This window comes from Drosophila willistoni, assembly GCF_018902025.1.
Source record: "Drosophila willistoni isolate 14030-0811.24 chromosome 2R unlocalized genomic scaffold, UCI_dwil_1.1 Seg200, whole genome shotgun sequence".
Taxonomy (NCBI): domain Eukaryota; kingdom Metazoa; phylum Arthropoda; class Insecta; order Diptera; family Drosophilidae; genus Drosophila; species Drosophila willistoni.
In genome coordinates, this window is record NW_025814051.1 from 5685322 (window position 1) to 5712290 (window position 26969).

Consider the following 26969-nt stretch of genomic DNA (forward strand, 5'->3'; position numbering starts at 1 on the left):
CTTTAATTATTAATTTACATAAATGGCTACATTGATCATCTTGATTTTTGAGAATAAACTGGGAATTTTAAGGAATTTAGCTACGTATAAACACTCAATTTTTTTTAGAAATTATCTGATAATAACGATAATTTTCTGGTATATGGTATATCTTTAAGTCATGGCCAAGTTCTTACATAATAACATTTTTAAACTTTTACATATTAAATCACTCAAGCTTAACCAGCCAAACAAACCTCAAAACAATTTTCAAAACCAAAACATTCCAGATGAAAAAGACGAAAACCAATCGACCTGCATTAATCGCTTCGATCATGATGATTAGTGATCGCCACAAAACTAACAATTTGGTTACATTATTTTGCTGTCTCTGCTGCTGTCTGCTGGTGGGCCAGGCTAATGGGAATGGGACAACGACATCGACAGCGGCCACGGCGACGTCGTCGACGGTGATCACGACGAAGACAAATGCCAATCAGGATGAAGTGAATGGCTTGGCACTAACGCCCGATGTGACAACAGGTGAGCTGATACTGCCAACAAATGAACCGCAAGAAAACCAAAACAAAAAAAAAACAGAAATATGATTTTGTTTCGGCCGACATAATTGAAAGAGCAGGCAGATAGAGAGGGAGAGAGAGAGAAAGAGAAATGGTGGGACGAGGGCATTGGGGAGATTCAGGCACCTGTGTGTCTTTCGTGTCTTTTGTATAGTTGGCTATTTTTTAATGGCCAGCATTAGGAGATCAAACAATTTTAACGCAATCATGCAAGGCATTTTAATGTGTATGAAAGTGAAAACGACTTTGGTCATGGAATTGGTCTCGGACTCTTATATACATACATACATATATGGACTTCTATTCGTGGCTAAAAGCAATTATGCAAGGATAAATGGGAATGGGATACATGCGCCCACCCAAAACTTAAATTGGCCTAACGCTGCTCTTGCCATTTCCGCTCACTTGTCCTCACGTTGATCTTTAGCTGCTCTTTTTTTCCTAGATTTTAGTATGGTTTTTTTGTTTTTGGTTTTGGTTTTGCGCGCAAATGGAAAGCGATTTGTCTGGTTTTAGCTAATAATTTATCCGGGGCCTTCGCATTCGTCGTGTGTCCGTATAGCCTCAACTCAATGTTGATCAGTCAATCTCAGGCAGCAAACGATGAACGAAGAGTGCAAAAAGGCGGAGTGGGATGTGGCAAGCTGCAAGTGGCAAGTGGAGTAAAGGAAAATTGCGGGTATCGCTGGTAGTGGGGAGTCGACAATGTTTGTTGTGTTGATTGCCTGGCCATGGCCTCCAGGTGATCTTTAAAGTGTTTTTTTTTTCTGCCTGTTGCCAGCCAGCTCTGTCAGACGGTGGGCGCTAGGTTCGTTGTCTGCGGTTTGGCCTTTTCGATGACTTGGCTTAATTAGACTGTGTATGTGTGTGTATGTGTTGGGATTTGGGAAAGCTATTGGCATATTCCGCGAAAAAGAAAAAAACTGATTTCAAACAGTTTCGATTGACTCAATTCTTAAAATTAATAGAAATCTACATATTTTCTTCCTTTTAAATAGTTTTCGCTCGCTTGACAGATCCTTATAAATTGCACTTACCAACAATTGCAACAGATTATCTTATGAATTAATCTATGCTTAATAATCGATAAACAAACATATGCATCAGCACTTAATTTAACCTTAATTAGATAAACTGTCTGTAGACTCCTTCATTATTTTCGATACATGAAGGGGTATGTACTTTCATTCCATTTCCAAGAATATGCAAAAATATTTTGAATATTTTGTACACAGAAGCCTTTTTTTAAGATTGAGTTTTATTTTTAGTTTTATTTATTTTTTAAAGGAAGAATTTGGATCTTAAGTATAAGTTTTAGCCTTGAAAATCTTTGATTATTTCTCTCATTTATTTGATTAATTTAATATTACAAATCTTGAGTGTAGTAAATGATTAGCTAGTCGACTGGCTTAGAAAATTAGTAGCGAATAAGTCATAATCATTCTCTCTAAAGAAAAATCGAAGAAAAAAGGAAATGCTACTAAAAACAAGAAAAGTCCTAAGGCTAACCTTATGCAGATTCCACGAGTTTAACTAATTTTAAAAGCTTTTGACAACTTTTTGACTTGAGTGTTGATGTCTGAATTCTAAAACCAAAATATTTAAACCTTTAGAAATTATCTACGAAATAAAAACGACTTTAAACTCATAGTCGAATATGTCCTTAAATATCGATTTCTGTTGTTTCGTTAAGCGCATGTAGTAAAGGTTTCCCTTTTTTATTCACACCTCATTTAATTGGCAAACCGGAGAAGTCGATAATATATATAAAATAAAAACATTTGTTAACACTTTAACGAGTTATGATCTGAAGGGGGGAGGGGAATGGGGGAACCAATTGAACGAGCTAGTCAGCCCGTGCCTCTGTCTTGTGCCTTGTGCCCGGAGGCCATTTTGTTTGGTGTTGCAGCAATTAAAGTTGCACATGTACCAAGGCCAACAACAAAAATTGATACGGCACTTAATCATTTTATTCACTTGCAGCACCTCGTCTGGATCCCAACAACAACAACGAATGGCGACCACTGGGCCATGGTGATCCATTGCAGAAAGATCCCACCTATGACTACAGCCCGCCAGCATTGGAGAGAGTACGTTATTGGGCGGAGAATAATGGCAGCGGTCAGAGTAATCCAGAGGCAAGGAAAAAGGAATTGCCACCAGAGGTTTTGCGTAATAAAACGAAAAGCGAGATATTGCTCTTGGGTGTGGCCAGTGAGAGGGAAAGGGCTACTAGAACGGGACAACACCAACATCAACACCAACATCAACAACAACAACAGCAGCAAAATCAACAGCAACATCAACAACATTATCAGCAGCGTCATGGCAGTTATTCCAATCCAATGCAGCAGTCCAAATATCCACCCATTAGAAGAAGTTATTATGCTCCACAGCAACAGCAACATCAGCAGCAAATGCAACTTCAACATCAACAGCAGCAACAACAACAACAGCAACAATATATGCCTCATACCCATTTAATGCCACCACCACCCATGGCCATGATGATGAAGGGAATGGAATATCGCACTGGTTCGGCTTCACCATCACCTTACCACATAAGTATGAGTCACATAAGTTCTTCATCTAAGCAACCAATGTCTTCGACTTCGACAGCAACACATCATTATTATTCAAGTCCTTCAACCTCCAATTGGATGACACCGCATCGTATGACATACTCCCCGGACGCATATAATCAGGAATCTATGCAACATTTCAGTTATTCCCGTCCACAGACCAATTCGGTTAGTTATTCACCCAATTCACTGCAGACCCATCACTCAAAGCCAGTGAGTAGTGTGCATCGAAAACCTTGGCTACATGAACTTTTGCAAAAGGAGTTAGTTAAACCAAAAGTAAAACCAACTATGCCAGCTACTAAATATCTAATGGGAACCACTAAACCATTTACCATGGCATACACTCCAGTTAGCTTTGTGCCAGGACCACCGACAATTGCTGGTCCCACGGTGGTTAGTCCAAGTGAAAATCAAGTTAGCTCTGAGTTTCGACCCGTGATGTTGTCGACAATGATAACTGCTACACCCACGACGACAACAACAACAACAACGACATCAACAACTCCTATGCCCATATATCAACGTCCGACAACTGTCCCTAACAGCATGGCTACTGCAAGTTACACTGGTTACACTGGCACTCGTCTTTTAATACCACAAACCTCGAATCTAGCTCAACGCCCCACCGTTGCCACTGCTTTCGATAGTGACGCAGCTAGCCAAACCACCGATTCCTTATTCTCACATTATAAGCAGCCACAAAAGGCTGTACTTGGTCCTGCATATTTGATTATTGAAGGACATTCCAAGGTTAAGACCTATGGCCAAAATGAATTGGATCCACATAGTCCAAAAATTGTTCCAGTCATATCGAAACGTGAACCGGTTGTACGACGAGCCGATCCCAATGAACCGAAACGCGGAACTGTCGAAACGTTTGAGGTAAGTTGAGAGAAATAGCAAAATTTGTTAATTTTTTCATTCCGAGTGATTGATTATTGCAATAGTCAATTGATTTAATGGATTAACAAACTTCTTTCAATCGTTTTCATTTTTTTGTGTATTAACTTTCAATTGAATTATTTTTCATATTTTCTCTTTATGACCATTTAGGTGAAGCATTTGCATACCAAAACAACGCCAATGGCAATGATGACGACGACAACAACAACGAAAAAACCGACAACAACAGCGAAACCTTCGCCTAAAACAACAACAGCAACGACAACACCAGCGAAACCTTCAAAAACCACCGTTAAACCGTCAATTAGCTCCACGACCCGGTCAACCCCAAGGACCACATCAGCAGCATCAACAACAACTCCCTCGCCAGCGACACTAACAACAACAACAGCAGCAACAACAACCGTTGGTGGTGTACATGATCTACTCAGCCTACTGGACAACATGTTCGCCGATGCACATGAAATTGTCTCCCCAAATGCCTTTCCAGCCTCTGGGTCTCCGTCTACATTGCAATCGTTGTCCAGCACAATGGTCCCCATTAATTATGTGACCAGCACGATGAGCACCATACTGAAACCGGTGAGCAGCAGCACCAAATTGTTGCCACAGCAACCTGAACCACGCATTAAAAGCCAGGCGGCAAATAGTATATTCAGCCTAGACGACGAAGATGATCAAGATGATGATGATGATGATGATAATGATAAGAGGTCAAAGATCATAAGCAGTACTGAGCAGCCTCTACGTGCAACACGTCAGGTCTTTGACTATGATCAATTACCCGAATCGCGAATCAAAGACAAGAAGGATGGACTCACAGCAGCCGTTGATTATATGGATGAGCTGGAGGAGGCTGAAGAAATGGGTGAAGCAGATTTAGACACTGACAGTTTGTTGGAGGATGGACAGGACGATGAAGCGGATGAAGAGGCGGACAATGATGAGAACGAGGATGGGCAACAAGCCGAAGACAGTGAACATAATTTACTTAAACGCATCGATCAATTTGTCGATGATGTAGATGATGGCGATGATGATTTAGACGATCTTATCGAGAACCTTGATGACGAACAAGACGAGGACGAAGATGAAGAGGCAGAAGAAACACTGGAGAGACGACATCATCAGCATTAGCATAAGTTATTATATTTTTCTTATACTGCGCTCTATACCAAATCTATCAGAAAAGAGAAACAACTTTTTTTTATTTAAACTTTAAACTTAAAAAAATTCGTGTTGTAAATAAGTCAGCTTTAAAGAAGAAAAAGAAAATGAAAAGAGACATTGGGGCAAGTGAGGGAGATATTTTTGTATTTATTTTATTGTTTTATAGAATGCTCCGTGGCAAGGTCACAATGTGGCTAGACACCGATCAAATAATGTATTGTAATTTTATTGAACACAGAACAAAAACAGAACAAAATGTTTATTAAAAATGTAAAATAAATCTGTTTTTAATTATTTAAAACACATTTATATGTTTTCAAAAGAGCGACTTTGTCATACTCTACCTTCTATAAGATATGGAGTGTTTTTATAAAAACTTCAAAATCGGCTTAATTGCCAAGACTTAGACAAGCATATACTGTATAATATACCTGTACAGTTTATTTTTTGAAACATGAAATAGCCTATTTTATGAAGAACAACATTTTTTTTTTTTTTATTTTGTTTATTTTTAACATTTAATATTTCCGGTCAGTACTGCAAACTTATTTTTAATGAAATGAAGATATGAGTTTTTAAAACTAATTACGAAGTCATTAAGAGAAATTAATTATCTCAGCCATTTGCACAAATACTTTTTGATTTATATAGATTGTTAATGCCAAATTAAACTTTGTTGCTATGAAGTTGATTCTTCTCTTGGAAATATTTGCAGCAATTTGGCTAATAGACAATCTTGGCCACATTGTAAGTAAAAATAATAAGCTTGAATGCCCAAAAATAATCGAAACGATCTTTTCAGGATGCTGTCATTATGAAATTCACGAATTATGTATGCGAGAATAAGAACAAACCAATGCTCCAGATACACCAATGTCGTCTGAAGGCAATTAGAAAGCATGTGGCTACATTAAATTTCAATGCGACACTTCTGAAACCGATCCATCATTTACGTATCGAAATGGAAATGTTTAAAAAAGACAATGTCTACAAGCCATGGCAGTATAAATTCAAGATCGATGGCTGTCGATTTCTACAGAAGGCATATAATCCAATAGCTATATTAATGTTTAACCAATTTGCCAAATTCTCCAACTTTAACCATACATGTCCATTTGAGGTGGTATTTGACTATTTGGCTAATAACTGTGACAAGATATTTATATACTTTTTCTATTTCTAGGGATCTTTACTTATACAAGATTTTAGTTTGCGATCCGACACATTTTTTCTTCCATTTCTTACTGGCGACTATTTAATTGATTCAAAATGGTATTTCAATAAACAACTATCACTTGTTGCCAAATATTATTTTGAGTTTGTGGACAATTTTTAAACGAATACAAACGATTGTTCAACAATATTATAGATAACAAATAAATAATTAATTTTAATCGAATTGGTGAGATTTTCGCAGGTTAAAGTAAAAATAAATAACACATTTTTGAATTTACCGAAATGTTGGGATTCGTATTCTTTACATTCGGTTGCGATTTTTTGGTTATAGAGTTAGAAGAGTTAGAATAATTTGAAAAAGTCAATAAGGTGTCTGTAATGTAATGAAAATATTTTTGACAAATTAGGTTTTCTTGAATATTCCGAAAACAAGAGCTAAACGAAAAAATTAGGGTCATTTTACCCAATTACCCTGCAAATGAATATGAGAACCTTTCACTACAATGTACAGTAGGGTTATCGAAAATTGTTCAACATTTTGCATCATAAGATCTTAAAATTAATTTGTCTTAAAAAGCTTTCGATATTAAAAACCAGAGGGCCGGGGCTAACTTCGACCGCGTCAAAGTTTGTATACCCTTGCAACTTTTTTATCTAAAAAAGCTGTTTCCGAAAGAACGGCCTACAATCTTAGCATAGCAAATAACGACGATATTGATCAAAGTCACTGTTTTCGACCGATCGTTCCTATGGGAGCTATATGATATAGTCACCCGATCTTGATCAAATTTGGCATTGTCGTTTATATGTATAATAAAATCATCAATATTAAATTTCACGACAATAGCTCAGAAAATAACGAAGTTATTGAGAAAAGTCACTGTTCGTGTCCGATCCGGCTGAGTCCGAGATATACAACCCCTGCAGTATATACAAGCCTTCATGCAAAATTTCAACTCTGTAGCTCTAACGGTCTAGGAGGAGCTTGCGTTGATCCAGACGGACGGACGGACGGACATGGCTATATGAACTCGTCTCGTAATGCTGATCAAGAATATATATACTTTATATGGTCGGAGATGCTTCCTTCTATGCGTTGCACATTTCTGACCAAAATTAATATACCCTTTTTGCAAGGGTATAAAATGCCTACAATCTAATTGCTAAATATCATGTCCCACATGAAGTAAGATTTGAAGCTACACTTAAGGACTAGTTCTTGGTCAAGGTGTTAAAGTCTAGAGACTTTCACCAAGACTACGGCCAACTCCGGCCTTATGGACCGCCTACGTACGTATATTTTCCATGTTTCTTGTCCGATTTTAATCAAATTTCATTTGTTGATATAGAAATTAATAAGACTAATTGGTGTGCTCGATTTGATTCCGATAAGCAACACATCACAAAAGCCAATCGTTTTGTTCTAAATTATTGATGAGAAAGTGGGCGTGGCAAACATTTTAAATAATCAAAGAAATCTAACTACTAAATTTAGGACTTTAGTTTTCGAAAAAATTGGTTTTATTTAATTTGCGGAGGCGAAATATTAATGGCATAAAATTTTAAAAATGAACTCGATCACTGTATCGACTACACGAGTCTACCTACCAAATTTGGTGGCTCTAGCTCCTTTAGTCTCCAAGATCTACGTGTTCATACGGACGGACGGACGGACATGGCTAGATCAACTCGGCTTTTGATACTGATCGGGTTGAAAAAGCTTCCTTCTGCCTGTTACATACATTATGCCGTCTTTAATATACCATTTCACCCTATCGGTATGGCATGGTATAAAAATAATCTAAAACCGCTTACATGACAAAAGAGTTATTTTAGTTATTTCAATTAGTTTGTGAATTCAATTGAGAAGATCTTTTGTGATAAAAAAAAACTATTTTAAACACCTCATTCTGCATATTTTCCGTATATCAAAATCATCATGATATCCCTAAAGTTGGGTTTTGTGCTCAAAATATTTGTAGCAATTTGGCTCATTCCGAATTCTTTATTTACTGTAAGTACTTCTATTTAGTATAATTAAACTTCAAACGTTCTACATTTTTTCTCTAGGACGGTGTAATTATAAAATTCACAAATTATAAGTGTGAGAAAGTGGATACAAGTATCGTACAGGTACACCAATGTCGGTTAAAAGCAGTGAAACGGGATGTTGTCACTTTAAATTTTAATGCGACATTACTCGTGATGGCCCAAAAGCTACGAGCCGAAGCGGCTCTATTTAAGAGAGCAAATGGATATAAGCCATGGCTTTATAAATTAGATATAGATGTTTGTCAATTTTTAAAAAGAGCTTATAATCCGATTGCTTTAGCGTTAATTGGCGAAGTTCTACGATATTCCAGTTTTAACCATTCATGCCCATATAATAAGGTAAGAATCGAGACTATAGCATAGCAAAGTTTCATACTATTTTTGTTTCAAGGGTCCTTTGGCTGTGCAAGGCTGGTATCTAAAACCGGAGGCTTATTTACGATTGCCTTTTCCCTTTGGTGACTATTTGGTTGTGGTAAAGTGGTTCGTTAATCAAAAACTTGCCGGTACTGGAGAATACTATTTTACGGTTTCGGGTGATCTATAAAAAGGATCTACTCTGGATTTGTTAAATATTACGAATTCAGTGTCAACTTTTATCAATTGTCGGTTTGCATTTGTGAGGTATTATTGACTAAACTATTTTGTTTAATGACAAAGTATAAATTTATTTTTTGTTTTAATCAAACTTGTAAGGAACAGATAGTCGGATGAAATTCCATTAAACAAATCGGGTTATGATTGCTGTTCTTTGACAGAAGTTCGACTTTAAGATAAAATGATTCCCATAGCGAAAAAGAATAAAAAACTTCGAAGTGTATTCATACGGCGGCTCGGCTAAAGTTAAGACGGCTTTCCAGGGTAATTTATATTTTTGTTGCTTTGACAATCTAAATCTTTTGTCCACCTTTCGTATTCCACCTCTCACCTATCAAATATATGGAGAAAGTTTCGGACTTTATCTATAGCACAATGTTTAAATATTTTAAAATAAACCGCCAAAATCCTTTTAAACATCAATTTCTTACAACCTTTATCATATCTCTATATGTCAGCAATGAAAACTAATTTTTACTTATCGTACTTTGTTCAGTTATATTTATAAGTTAAAAACAAAAAAAACCCAAAACAGTGACAAGCCATTAAAATCACAAATTGCTGATTTCATGTTTATTTTTTTTTTTTAGAATAAAGGGCAATTAGTTAGTCAATTTAACTGATGTGAGATCATTTACAATTTAAAAAATTTTAAACGTGGCATTTTCCCTAATATCCAGTATATTAAAATGATCATGCATTCAAAGTTGGTTTTTGTGTTCACAATAATTTTGTCAATTTGGCTCATTCAAACTGCTTCATTTACTGTAAGTATTTCTATTTACTTAAATTAAACTTAAATTGTTCTTTAGTTTTTTTAGGATGGTATTATTATGAAATTTACCAATTATAAGTGTGAGAATGTGAATACAAGTATCGTGCAGGTACACCAATGTCGGTTAAAAGCAGTGAAAAGAGATATTGTTACCCTACATTTTAATGCCACATTACTCGAGTCGGCCCAAAAGATACGAACCGAAGTGGCACTGTTTAAGAAAGCAAATGGATACAAGCCATGGCTATATAAAATAGATGTAGATGTCTGTAGATTTTTTCGAAAAGCTTATAATCCGATTGCTATAGCTTTAGTTGGCGATGCTCTACGATTTTCCAACATCAATCATTCTTGTCCATATGAGGTAAGAAACCAAATTCCAGTATAATTAATATTACACATTATATGTATAAAATTCTAGGGCACAATCTTTTTTCAAGGTTGGTATTTAAAACCTGAGTGTTATCTTCTAATACCTTTTCCCACTGGTGACTATTTGGTTGAGGCAAAGTGGTACGTTAATCAAAAACTTGCAGGTATATCAAAATACTATTTTGCATTTGTGGAGGATCTATAGAAAGGATTTTTATTGGATAAAATAAAGAATAAATTTAAGAATACGCCAAAAAATCATCTAAGAAAAATTGAAATTAATTGTAAATTAAGGTAGACGCAAAAACTCGTCCAATAATCTGTTTCGAATTATGTCAATTATCGGTGCGGCCTTCATAAATACAAAAAGGTTTTCAAAAAAATTAAAAAAATTGCATCAACTATATTCATGTCGATATTAAAGACCTTTTTTGTATTTTTTAGAAAAGAATTTATGGCAATTTTTATTTCTTTTTTTAAACAATTCATAATCAAATTGTTAAAATTAATTGTATTCTATTATTAATGCATTAAATGGGAATGTTTTAAATTACAAATGCAATTTGTTTGTTGGCTCATATGTAAAGATGATTTACAATTAAGTTTTTGGAATAACTTTTACTTTTACTTTAACACCACAAGCCTAATTGTTGGCTTTCGGGTTGGGTTTCGATGTATTCTGGAAAATACGTGAAAATACGAAATTTCGCTAGAGACTCTAAATAAATATCGTACACTATTGCGGGTTAAAAGCAACCAAACAAGATATGGCAACCCTAAATTTCAATGGAGCATCATCATTCTGTCTTAATTGTTTTTTTTTTCCGAATGCAATTATTTCGTCAACTCAACCGAGAAGATGATTTGTGATAACAATTTCTTTTAATAACCGCATTTTAACAACTATCGATGACATTTCAAAATGGACATTAAGGCGCTAAAGTTCGATTTCCTTCTCCAAATATGTGCGGTAATATGGCTTATGCACAATATTTCACTTAATGTAGGTAAATATTAATGTTCTGTGAGTTAATAATTATATATAATTTAAAAAATTTTCCAGTATGCTGTCATTATGAAATTTACAAATTATAAGTGTGAAAACATCGATTTAAAAATTATTGAGATACACCAATGTCGTCTAAAGGCTATAAAACGAGATGTAGTTACCCTAAACTTCAATTCGACATTACTAGAACCGGCCTACAGTATACGCTTAGAAGCACAACTATTCAAAAAAGCGAATGGTTATAAGCCATGGCTCTATAAAATCGACATTGAACTCTGTCGATTTGTACAAAAAGCTTATAATCCAATTGCTATTGTATTGTTGGGCGACGTTTTACAATATTCAAGCTTTAATCATTCATGTCCCTATAAGGTAAGAGAGTCGATGAATTCAGTATAAGGTTATATAATACCAGAGATCACTTAATTTCTAGGGACTAATGTTTGTCCAAGGTTGGTTTTTAAAACCCGAGGCTTATCGACTAATACCTTTTCCCACTGGTGACTATTTAGTTGATACAAAATGGTATATCAATAAAAAATTTGCAATTATAGGAAAATTTTATTTTACAGTTGTTGAGGATTTGTAAATAAAATACGAATTTAAAGTGTTCTAAACATTTAGTACATATTTTAAAACTAATACTGTTTATTTTAGTGATGTAGAAAAACCAAAAACTATTTTGATAATATCGTTCGAATCAGCAGGCTCGAGGTCATATTCGAGAAAATAAAAAATTAGCAGGTTGTCTGTATAGCGCTAATTCAAGAACTACCAAGTTCTCTCATCAGCAGACTTTGCTAACCACCCTAGAAGTGTAACGCCATACCACTACTTCAACACTAAAACCAGTTGTGAATTGTAACTGGATGAAACGAAAGAAGGCAAGCAAAGCTTACAACTCCAAAGTTCATTTTTTGTTTTCATAGTCCGACAAGCATCAACAAACTAGTGGAAGAAGCATCGTTGGAAATAAAAGGGTCTCTAAAATAAATGTCACAATATTTAATAATATTATATGAACATGTTAATACAAATATTTTGTCATTAGCTTGGATTGGCTGTAATTCAAATGAGAAGATGATTAGTGATACACACATATTAATAACAATAAGTTCATTTTTCTTAAAAGTCTTTGAATTTTCTTTAAAGTCTTATTGTCAGTGACAATTTGCATCATCCATGATACATTTACTTAACTATGGCGAAATATTTAAACTACATTTTAGTCATGCAATAATTTTTACAGAATTTTTTCATTATAAATATATATTTTTTCATATACATATATATTGCTGGCGATAAAAAGGGATGTTGTTTTATAATTCGACAATATTAGAATAGGTCCATTCGCATGAAAGCGGGACTATATGAAAGGCAAATGGATACAAGCCATGGTTATGTATAGAAAGGTTTATAATCTGATTATAATAATAACTTATCTCCTTAAATGAACTTCATAATAAGGCCATGACATAAAAGTTTCCTATATTTTCAGGATCAAATGTTTATTCAAGGTTAGTATGTGATGGTTGGTGACAATATTGTTGATTAAAATGATATGACAACAAAAATTGAAAACTTATGATAAATTATGATTTCATAATTTTATTATTTTATCGTTAATTTTGAGAGCCATTTGTAGATATAAGCAACTATAGTAACACACTGTATATATATTAATATTGGCATGCGGGGCGTATACTTATTATTATATTTATGACTGATATGTACTATGTGTTTCAATAGTAGTTATATTAATAAAGATTTTAATATGAAATCCAAGTTATAAATAATTTTATACAACTATAATTTAAAAAGAATTAATAAGTTAACCCAAGCACAAACAATTTTAGGCCCTTTAGTTATTTTACACTGTTTTAGTATCAACTTGTTTTCTATTTTTCAAAGCATAGTACCAATTTTTTTTTTGTATTCATATTCATTCAGTTATGTTTACGAATTCAGTTTTGTTAATTGTATTATAATATGTATAGGCAACTGTATGAAATTTTAATGAATTTGCTAAGTCAAACGTAAAGATGATTGTCGATTAAACGTTGTTCCAAAAACATTTTTGGTGCAACTAGTTTTTTAGTAACTATTTTAAAATGGACATTAGCAGACTAAGGTTCGTCATTATTTTCGAAATATTTGTTGCCATTTGGTTCATCCATAATACTCCCCTGAATGTAAGTTAATACACAAATTTAAATTTAAATTTTATTTTACATATTTCTACAGAATGCTGCCATTATGAAATTTACCAACTATGTTTGCGAGAGCCTTAATACAAGTATTATTCAAGTACACCAATGTCGGCTGAAGGCAGTCAAACGGGATATTGTTACCCTTAATTTCAATGCGACATTACTAGAATCGACCCATTCTATGCGTTTAAAGGCGCAACTTTTCAAAAAAGCAAATGGCTATAAGCCATGGCTGTATAAGATCGATATCGATGCCTGTCGATACCTCGAAAAACCGTATAATCCAATAGCTATAGTTTTACTTAACAATGTCTTGGATTTTTCAAATTTCAATCATTCATGTCCGTATAAGGTAAGGTAGATGCAAAGCTTTAATCAGTAGTATATAAAATCATTTTTAATATTTTCTAGGGTATAGTGTACGTACAAGATTGGTATTTAAGGCCTGAAATTGTTCGACTTCCATATCCCACCGGCGACTATTTAATTGATACAAAGTGGTATTTTAATCGAGAACTGTCGTTTATTGCTAAATATTATTTTAGTTTTGTAGAAAATTGATCTAAATAGTATTATTGTGAATGTGTTAAATTAAATACTTTTATTGTTCTGTATATATATTTTCCACAAAAACGGTTCCAGGAACGGATCTGGCGCGGTCTGGACATCTCCCAAAATATCGAAATTCTCTAACATTTTTTTACTTTTTTCCCCAAAAAGTGGACTGGAATAAATCCGCAAACTGGCAAAATGATTCTCTTTAAAATTTGTTGAATTTTTGACAAACAAAAAATCAGAATTTCCTGATAGGTATTTTCTAAATTTTCTTTTTGACTTTTAAGCTTAGCAATTTGCTTAGTTTCTTCACTAATGCCTGAAATTAGGCAATACAAAAATTTAATTAATTTGATTAAAATCGACAGCAGGCGCCACTGTACGAAAGCCCTCTAGTGCAGAGAACTGGTAACTTTGGTTTCAAAATGATCGTTGACTCGCTCTCTCTCACTTTTTCTCTCTTTTATGCTTGTCATTTATACTCTTACAAAACGCACATTTATAATGTTGTTAGGTTTATAAAGTTGTTTATTAGTTAAATAAATGGAAAATGTTTCATGATATATATTATGCAAATCTGTTTTTGTGCAAATGATATAATGAATTTATATATTATCTCAAATTACCTGGAATAAATAGCACTTTACCTAGTTTTTAGTCAATAAAAATTTTATATCAAATTAAATATTGCTGCTGCTTGTGAAAGTAAAAAAATATATATATGTTAAGAAATGATTTTTATATATGTATTTCAAACTATGAACTAACAGAAAATTCATTTTTCTTAGTCTAATTTTAGTGTAAGGGTATTTATGTTTCGGTGTCGAACAATTAACTTTCATTAGTTGTATATTTCATACACAGTGTTGCTTTTGTTTCTTTCTTTTCTGATTGGATTTTCCAAGCGGCAGTTGAGAATTTGACGTTGAAGTGAATGGTAAAAAAAAGAATCGCTTCCAGTGCGACAAAATCCAAAGATCGCGGGAAGCAAGAATATAAATAAAGATCTCTCGTTAGCATTTTCGTGGGTGGAACACAAAAAAAATCAAATAAAAAAGTTAAATTAAAGTGAATGAAAGGTGTCGAATAGGGAGAAACCCAAAAAGAGAGAACGAGAGTGAGTGCGAGAAAGAGTAAATAAAATATAATTAAATGTGATAAAACAATAAAAATCAAGTTATTAAGTGAACTCAAACACAAAACAAACAAAAACAGAGTGTGAGAATTTTTAGCGTTTTGTTTTTAGTTTATTTATAATAATTTTTGTTATTCTTCTTTCACTATGCTTTCGCTTTTGTTTGAATTTTAAACACATCGGAAATATGTTTCTCCCACTGCAAAAGCCGAATGAAACACGTGCAACTTGAATAACTGTCAAACAGATTGCCGTATATGACTCAAAAATAAACCAAGTGATAAGCCGACGATAAATCTATACATATGTATGTATATACTATATAGACAAATTCACTATATGTTATTATTAACTATATTAACTTTTAACCTTGGCCTGTTCAGGTTTGACGTTGCAAACAAACTGTTTATTTTATAAACAGCAAAGACACACAAAAAAGGCGTTTTAGGGCAGACCAACTACAACAACACCGCAAATTTAATACTCTTGCAATTTTCCACAAGTTTTACACCAAAATCAACTAGATTAAATGATAATATATCAAGGCACTAGAAACTGATAAACAAAGATTTTGGGAAACTTTTAAAGGTTTTGAATCATTAAATGAAATCTAAAACTAAGAAATAAAGAAAGAATACAACAATTTCATTAAAAAACAATCGCAATCGGATAAGGATCGACTTAATAGGCAGTGAATCTAAATGCTAAAAAACCAATTATTCCAATTTAAATAATCGAATTAGAACTTTATATACCGAAAAACTGGAAATTTATATAATAAATCGTTGCAATTTCGTTAATCTTATGAACAATGTCAGTTAACAAAGTTTCGATGACTCATAGAGAGGGCAACATATATATGTATGTACATATATAGAGTGGCTTTATCTATTTAATTAGTCATGATGATCAATAATGTTTTAGGTATATGGCAAAAGTAATACACACCAACTGAAAAAAGAGTGTGCAAATTTTTATTTGGCGTCGTCTCATTCCAAAAATCTAAACAAACTTTGATGCCAACAAACAAAAAAAAGGGGAGGAGGAAAAAAACCGGTTCAGACAAAATCCAAAACAGAGAGCCGATATTTGTCTATACTATATACACAAGAGATATAAACGGAGAGATAGTTTTTTTGAGAGAGAAAGTATGAGAGAGACACAACTTTTGTGTTGTGTTTTTTCTTTTCATTTAGTTAGACAACATTTGTTGTATTCCAGAGTTTATCAGCCAAAAGTCAGAGACAGAGAGACAGACACTGATAACACTACACCGACATTTGATAAGAGCCGGCAAAAATGTTCTATGTTTCGGCTACATCCGCTTACAATGTAAAGGCCGAACATAATGATAGAGAATCGAATGGAATTATTATGATGTCCAGACATGTCTGGCTCTTTTTGCTGTTGATAACAAATTGAGAATTTTCGTAATTGTTGTAAAAAAACCAACATAAACTTAAAAATGAAATTACTTGAATTACTGACCTACTTACTTAGCGATTCCTTTGGTGTCTCTACTTATAATTAGACTGCATAAATAGTTTACCGACCGGTTTCACTCAACAAAAAAGGTCATACAACACAATGCATTTTTAATTTACACACCGTAGGTACAGTGAAGCTTAAATAAAATATGCATTCAGTGAGTTCATTAAACTACACGTTCTTTATGCGGGAGAGTTCCCCCCTTTGTCACCACCACCCACATTCATTAAATATTACTCAGAGTCATGGACGGCTCTTCCTCTTACTTTTGATACACTTCATTTACTTTTGCCTCGCTGTTAATGACGTAGACAGTCGCATCATGATGAGTCGACATTTAGGGATTGCAATCAGACAGATGGAGAAATAAATACATACTGCCATATCAATCCAGGCAAACATCGGACTGGGTGTTCGGTAGTAGTTCAATGCTCTGGACAGAGTCAAGTTATATAAACTCTCAAACTCTGGTCTTATCAGCTTTAGTCGCCTTTGATAAGCCAACTATTGATTTTATAATTACGATATCGATAAAGTGAATTACTACCAATTCAACGTGCATATATGTAAGTTTGTATAAGTATTAATGAGTAGTTTCATAACAAAACAAAAAATGTGGCAAATGTGACGTAGATATAGGTATTTAGGTTATGTTAATCAAGCATTTATGATAACCCTGAAATTGTATTATATAGAATCTGTTTGTTTCTGTTGCTGTTGCTTGCTTTGTTTAATCAAAAATGTGTTTTTTTTTTTGTTTTTTTGCACATCAACAAGTTATGCAAAAAACTAAAATCTAATTTTAAAATAGAATTACTTCTAGTATAGCAAGATAATTCAAAAAGTTTCAAGAGATGAATGGAATTGGCATGCGTCATATAAAGAATCAAATATAAAGCCGTTGTAAAATTGAAATTGACGAAAATATGACAAAATTTTTGAAAATACATTTATTTTGAAAAACTTTCTATATTTCTTAAGACGAATCGAAGCAACACAATAGTTGGGTGATTCTCATTGAATTGCCGACTTACCAAAAATTTGGCAAAAATTATAATTACAGCATTTGGTACGTACATGAATGTGTAACTATTGCGCAGAAATGGACGACAAATATTTCTAAGTTCCTTTTATTCGTTGATCAATTCTATTTAAATTTTCACTCTGCGGTGTTCTACCTTATCGTTTGAAGAATAAAGTAGCATCAATGCATTCAACCGATCATCTCCCATCGTTGTTCGCAAATGATTGAAAACCAATTTCAATTTACTAAATGATAGTTCACAAGAAGCTGATGTTACAGGAGCAGGCTAAGGGAATCACATGTTTCAACTTAAACACAACTTCCGCAATATCTTTGAAATTCGTACACTCTTTACATGAATCGAAAAGAATTTGCAACTCAGCAAGCAAACATTCTGGTTCCTCGCTAAAATAAAAGGGTTCTAATTGCACAATGGATTCGATTGAATTCATTCTGACATTTTTTCTGTCAATTGGAATTTGGAAAACTTTCTGGACACACGCAAATGTTGAAAAAGTGTCTTTCAAGTTTTCTTGAATGCAATTGTTGAAAACTTGAAGCACAGTCCTGAATTCTTTTCGATAAAATGTCAAAAAATTAAAATTTTGAGCTGTTTCTGGATTTGCATCATACTTTTTTGGTACACGTCGCGTTCTGTGACGTTTCGAAAAATCGTCTCTGATTACCGAATGCATGTCGACAATTATAAAATCAAAATATATTTTTCGATTTTGAGAATCAAAAGTTGTTGATTAGCCGATTAGTTTTAAACAAATTGCTGACTCTAAAAACTTGGGGGGGTGTCACACCCCACACACCCCCCCCCCCCCCCCCCACGCTACGCCCCTGCCCTAAGATATGCTACGACTTTTAGTATATTTTAGCATTACCAAATGTTATTATGTTAGTAATCCAAGGAGAATTTAGAATCATTTAAAAACAAATGAGAATTCAACATTTTACTTTAGTCACAGATTTTTCCCAAAATAAAACTCCAACAAAATCAATTTTTAAGTTCCTTAAGATATGCTACGATTTTATAATAAATTGCAAAGTTGAACAATTGATCATATTTTAGCATAGCCAAAAGAAAATCAAGAAAAACTTAAAAGTATTTAAGATAAAAAATTTGTTTACTTTAAAGTTTAAATGTATTAACTCCTTAAGATATGCAACAAAACGCTAACCAAGTAGTTTCGTATTGCTTAATATTGTTTTCAATAACCTAAACAAATTCAACCTACATAAAATGTTAGTTATAGAATAAAAAAGGTGCAATTTGTAGTTTTTTGAACTAACCTTGCAATACAATTGATTAGGTCAGCACAATTTGATGATATCGCTGATTAGTGATCTATTATTAAGCCAATTTTTACAAGTGTACTTCATAGTAGACGCCTCTCGTCTGATTGCATTTTAATATCAACAATTTAACATGCTAGACGATCTTGACGATGATTGTCATCGCAAGTTTGCTACTGGTTTTTACCTATGCAAACAATATCAGTTAACCGCAATGAACTTTGAGCACATAAAACCTGAACTTTTAGTTTATAAATGAAGTTACTTAGGTAGCTCCAATAAAATGCGTGCTTTCAAATCAGAAAACAGAAAAAAATTATGGCCTGCAATCGTGACTTCGAATCTGTCGGATTAGGCAAACAAAAACTGATAAATAACACTTGTTTCCAATGCTAATCACCCAGTTGAAGCTATTTTTATGATATTTCCTACACCACTTTTGGGGGCAACCAGCCAATTGATAACCAAGACAAATTGGCCAAAGCAAATCTTATCAAAAAAAATTCAAGAATATTGCATTTTTTAGAGCCACCCGAAACAAAAAATGTGCGATAAGATTGTCACAAATGGGCTCTTAATAAAAAGCAAACCTTTTTTACCCCGCCCTTCCTTTTGTTTTCCTTCCACCAAAGTTACCATCAAAATGACCACAACCAAAGATCCAAAAGGAAAAGGAGGAACTGAAACGCAGGAGAAAAGTAATGGCGGCATGGCTGGTGGCATAATGAAACGTCTAAGACGGTCTGCCTCTGCCACCGAGCATAATTTGAGCAGCTTAAGAAATCGCAAATCCACTCAGAACTTATTCGACCAACATGGCAATCCAATTGATTTACGTCAATATCGTAAAGTTTTGGATAAAGATGAGAATGGTAATGGCACATCGAATGGTAATTCCGAGAAGAAAATGCGCTACAGACGGACACAAAGTGTAACCAGAGCTGAAGAGATCTCCACAAAGGAGGAGAAACAGCGCAAGGCTCAACCAGGTAGACCGTGAGTATGCCAAAATTTTATATCTTTATAAATAATGCTTAAAGCTTTTACCAAAATCGAAATATAGTATGAAAAGTGTTTGAAAATCGAATCTAATTTTAATTACCAATAACATTTCTACTTCAGATAAATAATTTCTTTTAATTCAGTAATTAAGCTAGTTAAGTACTTTTTAACTAAATTAGTTCAGATAATCAACTAAGCCAAATCAATAAACTAGAAATTTAAACTAGAAATAATCTTCTTATTCGAGATAAAATTAATCTCTTAAAATAACTTTCCATAAAATAATACTAAACAAGCTACGTACTTTTTAACTAAATCAAATGATAATCAACTATATTTGAATAACGTGTTTGGAAAATGCCTTGTTAAACTGACTTAGCATCAGTTGGCTTTGTTGTTGGCAATATTTGTGCACTGTTTATCCTTTTAATTATTCTCTTTAGTATTCATCGACCCCGCGATTCATTGTTCTCATGGAGTTCCGGCTTTACGAACTTCTCGGGCCTCGTGAATTGGGGTTTTTTGCTACTCTGCATTGGAGGTCTGCGTTTGGGACTGGAAAACTTACTAAAGTGTGTATACATACAAGCACATACATCCTATAATTCTTTAAACTAACTCTGGTGATATTCTCATATTTTTCTAGATATGGCATACGGATAAATCCCCTGGATTGGTTTTTCTTTTTAAGCGGTCGCAATGAGGGCGAGGGACACAATGCCCTCATACTGATTACATGTAAGTCTATTTAAATCCATTTTAAAGTCTATTTATAATAAAAAGAATACACAAATATCTTTGCAGACTCTTTGGTTCACATTTCATTGTGTTTGGCTGTGGAAAAGGGTCTCGCTATGGTAAGTTGATGTAAATTAATGTGACTTACTTTGAAAATATCTAACAGTAGATTTGGCCATCAGCAAATCAATGGGTTGAATTAGTTTCAGCATTATATAGATCAAGTTAGTTTGTCTGGACAGTTTTTTTTTGCTTCAGTGAATAAGAAGTTGGTCAAAAATATCTCACTTTACTATATAATTTTTAAATATTTTTACTAAATATCTAGAAAAATTACTTTACAATTTGGAACACAAAAAAAATGTTGTGGACAAGTGAAACAAAGCCAGATAAGAAACATATTAATCTGACAATATGATGGGAACATAGTTATATGCAGATCAGACTTCTACATTTAGTATAATTGCTTTTAAAAATTTTCAATTTTCTTAAAAATATGAATTGGTTTCAAAATTGTTAAACAAAATCTATAAAAATTTCAACAGACTGAATTGGCTATATAAAACAATCAAATTTGCATATCTTTTTTTATAACTTTATTTCTTATGACAAATAGTTAAAGTGTATAGTGCATTTCGCTTCTTTTTTTAAAACATATTTTACTTAATTTTTCTGGATTTCTTGATTTTACTTGACATTTCACTGTTAGACGAAGTGAAATTTGTTTGATATTTGTTCAATGTAAGGAGAAATTGTGTGTTATTTATGATTTCAAAATGATTATCAATTATGATCAACAAGGTGATGTATGAATTTTTTTTAACAGCATTGTCTTTAAAATGTAGAAAAATATTGTATTTTAAACATAAACAAGTTTTTAAATTGACAATAATAATAATAGAATTAAACGAAGTAGTATGAGAGCATTTGTATAGGTCTGTGTGTGTGTGGGTGCGTGTGAATGTATGGCTTGGATTTGGCTCTCAGACAATACGTACTCCTGCTTGATCACAATATTTCTGCACCATTTGCTTATAGTCCGGTTGGAGAGATCCCAAAAGTGTGGCCAACTCACCGGGACGACTCTGTGAAAATTTACCCAGTGAAGTGGCCAAAAATTGTCTGGTATCGGTCACTTCGGCGACATAATCTTGACGCGTTGGCTGGGCATGGCTAAGTTGAGCAAATGCCACTTGATATCCAGCTCCCTCGCCTTCATCTTCCAGACTGAAAACATTGCCAGCATCAGAAGCAGCACCTTCGAAGGGTGCTAACTTGTCTGCGGGACGCTCAAAAACATCAATCAAAGCATGCAACAATCTTGGCCAGAACTGATTGTAGTGTGGTGAACACATTTCTGGGCATTCGGTTAGTAGTTTTGTGATGCCCACAGAAACAGCTTTCCTTTCTATGGCCTTGATAACCTTGTTCAAATCTGTGATTAGAACACGCTCCAACACCATGCCAAACATTCCAGGTTGTATATCATCGATTAATTGCACCAATGCACTGCCACCGAATTTGACAATATAGTATGAGAAGAATACAATGATTCCACTCAAATATTTCGGTGTCTTTGCCAGCGATAAACGTTGGAATAATAGACCAAAAATTTGACGCATACTTGTCTGCATTTCAGGGGTGGGATAATGAAAGATCAGAGTTTGCAGTAAATAGAAACCCTCATGATCATTAGCCTTGGAAGCAATCATTTTCTGAAAGATGCCCAAAATGCCATTCTGGAAAGTATGAAAAATATGATAATGAGGCCATTTAGCAAATAATCTTTTCTTAACATACCAATTTTCCTGAGGCCTGTATCTGTGTTGAGCCTCGTTTAATAAAAGCCGATAAGAGACGTATTAATGGCGTCACATTGCCCGAACGGTCCCACAAGGCCGGTGATAGAAGGCAGGGAAATAGTGCCCAATATGGTTCCGGTATGGGTGAACCACTTGTTTCACGCACTTCTAACAACACCGAAAGTAATTGAAATACATAGGGCACAAATTCAACGATATCCTGTTGTAGAATTCCTTGAAATACGGGGAAAAGCGCCTCCTCGAAGGAACTAACAGCCGAGGCATCCGTTTGGCATACAATTCTGAAATCGGAATGGCAATTAGTTTAAAAGTCAACGATATAAAATATAATAGTGTCGTCCTTACTTGATCGATATAGCCAAAGTTTCGAAGAGATAGTGATTAAAATTCGGTCTTGAGGGATTCTTGGCCACCTGGGTAAGAATTTCAGTGAGTCGTGGCAGAGCTACGCCCATATAAGGCATAGCGGCTCCTTGTAGAGAATGGAATGAACGCATTATAGCTGAAATGAGAAAAGTTTAATAAAGTTTTCAAGTATTTTGCTATTTATCTTCTTCAATTACCTTTCATAACATATTCATTTTCATTGGATCCAGACAAAGAGAGGGTAGAGAATAGGCCACTGACCAATTCATTGGAATGTTGTGATAATATTTGAGGTCCAAACATAACATTGCTAGCTGCATCCCGCATTGTTAGAATTCTTTCCAATGCACAGGCCGCATAGCTATGAACCACAATGCTTTCGGCTGGCAAATGTCTAATCAATTGTGGCAAACATTGGTTCACTATCTGCGGCCCGAGAAGAGTACGAAAGACCATCACATACTTAATGGCAGCTGCCTTTAATACGGGCAACTCATTGACTGAAAATAAATTTTAATTACTAAGTAGCAACAACAACTAATAAATGGGTTGTCGCCGTCTCACCATTTGATCTCTCCAATTCGGGTATAATTTGTTGGGCACAAAACTGTGGCAGTGGCACCAGCTCTGATGTTTGGGTGATTCCATGCTTCTGAGTGCCACCACGAGATGCCCATGAGGTTACCAAATAGATGGCCGTATCTTTTGATCTCCAATTTGCGGCGGGATTCTCTTTATATTTATTTAACAAAATTTCCAAATATTGCCCAAATATGCCAAAGATTTTCTGTTCGAAATTAACTGACAGTGTCTTGACCAGATCACATGCCGCTCGGCGTCTGGTATCTATGTCGGATCCTTCAATATCACGTTTTATATACTCATCGGGGCTATCCTCGAAGAGTTCTTCATCAGATGGTCGTATGTCCAGATTCGGTATAACCACTTTATCACAAATTCGTGCCAGTATTTCGGGATTTTCGAAAATACTCTGATTATGCTTTCGTTCAGCCACCCCCGAAAGGAACTGCAATGCATTGGAGACGAGCTAAAAGAAAAGGGCAGTAAAATATTATTTTTACGACTCCATAGAGAGAAAGGACTGACTTACTGCATCGTATTTGGTGTGCAAACTGGTTTTGACCAACAATTCCCAAACGGCTGTCACAAATTGTTCCATATATGGCTTAAATTCCTCATCATATTTGCGTGCATACAAACAGATATTCTCACAGACCTGCGAACGCAAATGCTCCAATACACCAGCATCCTCATCGTCATTCGAGGTGAGCAGTGGCACATCGGCAGCCAATTGTTGTATAAATGCACCCATCCATATATTCATATTGTCCTCAAAGAATTCGGGTAAATCCTGGACATTGAGTGAATAAAATACTTTATTCACCAAAACCAGTGACCCATAGATGACTTTCAATGCCTCGGCATTCTGTTCATGTACTTTTGTCAACTCCATCGTGGCTTGTAGCAAATCCGTCAACGGTTTTGACATGCGATCCAGCACAAATTTGATTTCTTCCCACAATTCTTGTGATTTAAATTCATAGCGATAACGCTTGAATAGCGAATGAGCTGTCTGTAGTACTCCATTGATAACATTAAAATCACCCGAAGCAAATTTATTAACCATTTCAACGATCAATTGTGGCCATTTCTTGGGAAAATCATGTTTGCCAATGATGCTCACAGTGTCACTCAATTGCTTTTGCAGGGCAATCGGTGAATGCAGCATCAGAGTGACTATTAATGTTTTAATTGTATTCCTATCGCTTTCATGTATGCGATCGGGTTCATTGCTATCCTCATGGGCTGCCCAATTACGTTTCACATAGTTCTTAAAGGCAATGGCTCCCGCTATACGTATGGTCATATCCATTTCTGCCTTATCGATCAGATTAAGCAAGAGGACGGCGTAATTCTGTTGCAATTCCGTGGACTCCAAGAGTTTTTCGGCTATTAAAAATAAAATTAAAAAATTAATAAATAATATGTGGAAAGTAATATATTATTTAGATCTTGTTACGGTATTTCTCAATCTCATGTATTTTGGCAAATACCTCGAGACTCATACATTTCCCGCGCAGTACACGCACACGCCATATGCATTTCAAGCACCCCGTTAACCCCCAATCTTTTCTCCCTCCCTTCTTTCCCATGATCAACCACATCGCATACTCACCCGGCCGGCGTACATTGGGATCGGCGCTAAGCGTCTGTTGCAAATATCCAGCCAGTAATTGCAAATTTGCTTCGGTGACCTCCATTCTATATTATTTGATAAACTAAGTTTTTCTTTTATATATATCACAACAGTTTGAAAATTCGACTTTTACAACAAATAACGAAATTGAATTAAATTTTCTGCGTCTTTACTCTTTTTTTCGCACACGAAGAATAAGAATTAGAGATGGGCAAAGCAGTCGATAACACCGTGATTCTCTGTTTAGACGCTGTTAAAATGTAAACTAACAGAATGACTCAAATCGATAGTTAAGAAAACTGTTAACAGAATAACGTATCATTATTTTAAATTTCCTCATGGTTTAATTGAATTTCTTGTTTTTCAATATTTCTTTATAGGAAATCATTTCCGAGGCTCTTGGCATGTTTATACAAATCGTTAACATAATTGTCGTAGTATGTTTGCCTGTAGTAATTATTCATCTCAAAGGACATGCCTTCAGTTTAAGTAAGTCTACTATTTATAATATTAATTAAGAAATATTTTTAAAATACTATTGTCTTTTCTAGTGGGAGCCATGACAGTTTGTTTCTATTTTTCGGTACTATTCTTAAAACTTTGGTCTTATGTCCAAACAAATATGTGGTGCCGTCAAACTTACTATCAGAAAAATCCACGTGAACGTCGTCCCAGCATTACCTTAGCTGAATTAAGTAAGTTTTTGAAGGCAGTCAAAGATATTTGTAAAGGTGAATAATATTAATAAATTTTGTAGAGAATGGACATTTGGGTGATGGTGAAGACGATGAGGCCATTCCCAAATTGGTGCAATATCCTGATAATTTAAGTTATCGCGATCTATTGTACTTTTTGTGTGCTCCTACATTATGCTATGAATTGAATTTCCCAAAAACAACAAGAGTTCGCAAGCGTTTCCTGCTCAAACGTTTGATGGAAGTGATCATTGGCGTAAATATGGTAATGGCATTGTTCCAACAATGGATTATTCCATCGGTGAGGAATTCCTTGATACCCTTCTCCAATATGGATGTGGCTTTGGCCACTGAAAGACTCTTAAAGCTTGCGGTTAGTACAGAAGCAAAACCGTCAGAAACTTAATCATTCACTTTAAAAATATGTTCTTTCTCCAGCTACCCAATCATTTGTGCTGGCTGTGCTTTTTCTATTTAATGTTCCATTCGTTTTTGAATGCCGCTGGCGAGATGCTTAATTTTGCTGATCGCAACTTTTATTGTGATTGGTGGAATGCCAATAATATTGATACATTTTGGCGTACCTGGAATATGCCAGTCCACCGTTGGTGTGTGAGACATCTATATATTCCAGTAGTTCAAATGGGTTATTCGTCTAGACAGGCATCCACCATTGTTTTCCTTTTCAGTGCCTTTTTCCATGAATATTTGGTGAGTTTTCTGTTAACTTTAGTTCCTACGCATTTATTAATTTTCAAACCATTGTAGGTATCTGTGCCATTGCAAACGTACAAAATCTGGGCCTTTTTGGGCATGATGGGTCAAATTCCATTATCGGCCATTTCCAAATATGTTGAACGTAATTTGGGTCCTCGCATGGGCAATATTATTGTCTGGGCTTCGATTATTTTGGGTCAACCATTGTGTATAATGATGTATTACCATGACTATGTGGTTACACATTTCCAAAATTCCCTCAATTCTACTACTGACTATCAGAGTTAAACTATTTCCATCACTTTCAACCAATTTTTTATAACTTCCCTTCACTCTATTAGAATTTAGTTGCCCTAAAATGCAAGCAAAACTTGTGATTGCCAATATCAAAAACAAACACCAACAACAAAAATTGTTATAACATGCATTTGTTAATGAATTTAAGAAGAAATTGTAAATATATATTTGTACAACATGAAAATAAACATTTTTATGAA

At 34.5% G+C, this 26969-nt stretch overlaps 4 protein-coding genes across 5 annotated transcripts in view; 2 read left to right on the forward strand and 2 right to left on the reverse strand.

Annotated features, from left to right (window-relative positions):
- Positions 1-21048, reverse strand: part of LOC6643528 (trans-1,2-dihydrobenzene-1,2-diol dehydrogenase) — a 31690-nt gene extending 10642 nt beyond the window's left edge. The window contains exon 1 of the mRNA XM_023176520.2: positions 20802-21048. Coding sequence (XP_023032288.1) covers positions 20802-20865 — 64 coding nt within the window. The 5' untranslated portion in view covers positions 20866-21048. The remainder of the gene's footprint in view (positions 1-20801) is intronic.
- LOC6643529 (mucin-5AC) lies at positions 290-5239 on the forward strand. Its single transcript, XM_047011070.1, has 3 exons — positions 290-522; positions 2544-4027; positions 4199-5239. The coding sequence occupies exons 1-3, from the start codon at positions 315-317 to the stop codon at positions 5183-5185; spliced, it is 2679 nt and encodes an 892-aa protein (XP_046867026.1). The 5' UTR covers positions 290-314; the 3' UTR covers positions 5186-5239.
- On the forward strand, positions 14874-26945 carry LOC6643530 (diacylglycerol O-acyltransferase 1). Of its 2 annotated transcripts, XM_023176519.2 has the most exons (11): positions 14874-15081; positions 15308-15406; positions 19546-19909; positions 20359-20487; positions 20562-20653; positions 20720-20772; positions 25441-25549; positions 25612-25755; positions 25818-26128; positions 26194-26466; positions 26524-26945. In XM_023176519.2, exons 3-11 carry the CDS (start codon positions 19557-19559, stop codon positions 26758-26760), a joined length of 1701 nt encoding a protein of 566 aa, XP_023032287.1. In that variant the 5' UTR covers positions 14874-15081; positions 15308-15406; positions 19546-19556; the 3' UTR covers positions 26761-26945. The 2 variants fall into 2 exon arrangements, with proteins under 2 accessions (XP_023032287.1, XP_002066332.1); XM_002066296.4 differs by lacking the exon at positions 15308-15406.
- LOC6643582 (exportin-2) lies at positions 21513-25254 on the reverse strand. The gene is made up of 7 exons (XM_002066297.4): positions 25040-25254; positions 23954-24813; positions 23407-23890; positions 23040-23342; positions 22822-22978; positions 22454-22757; positions 21513-22392 (listed from the first exon to the last, which is right to left on the reverse strand). The coding sequence occupies exons 1-7, from the start codon at positions 25122-25124 to the stop codon at positions 21637-21639; spliced, it is 2949 nt and encodes a 982-aa protein (XP_002066333.1). The 5' UTR covers positions 25125-25254; the 3' UTR covers positions 21513-21636.
- Positions 26946-26969: the final 24 nt, after the last annotated feature.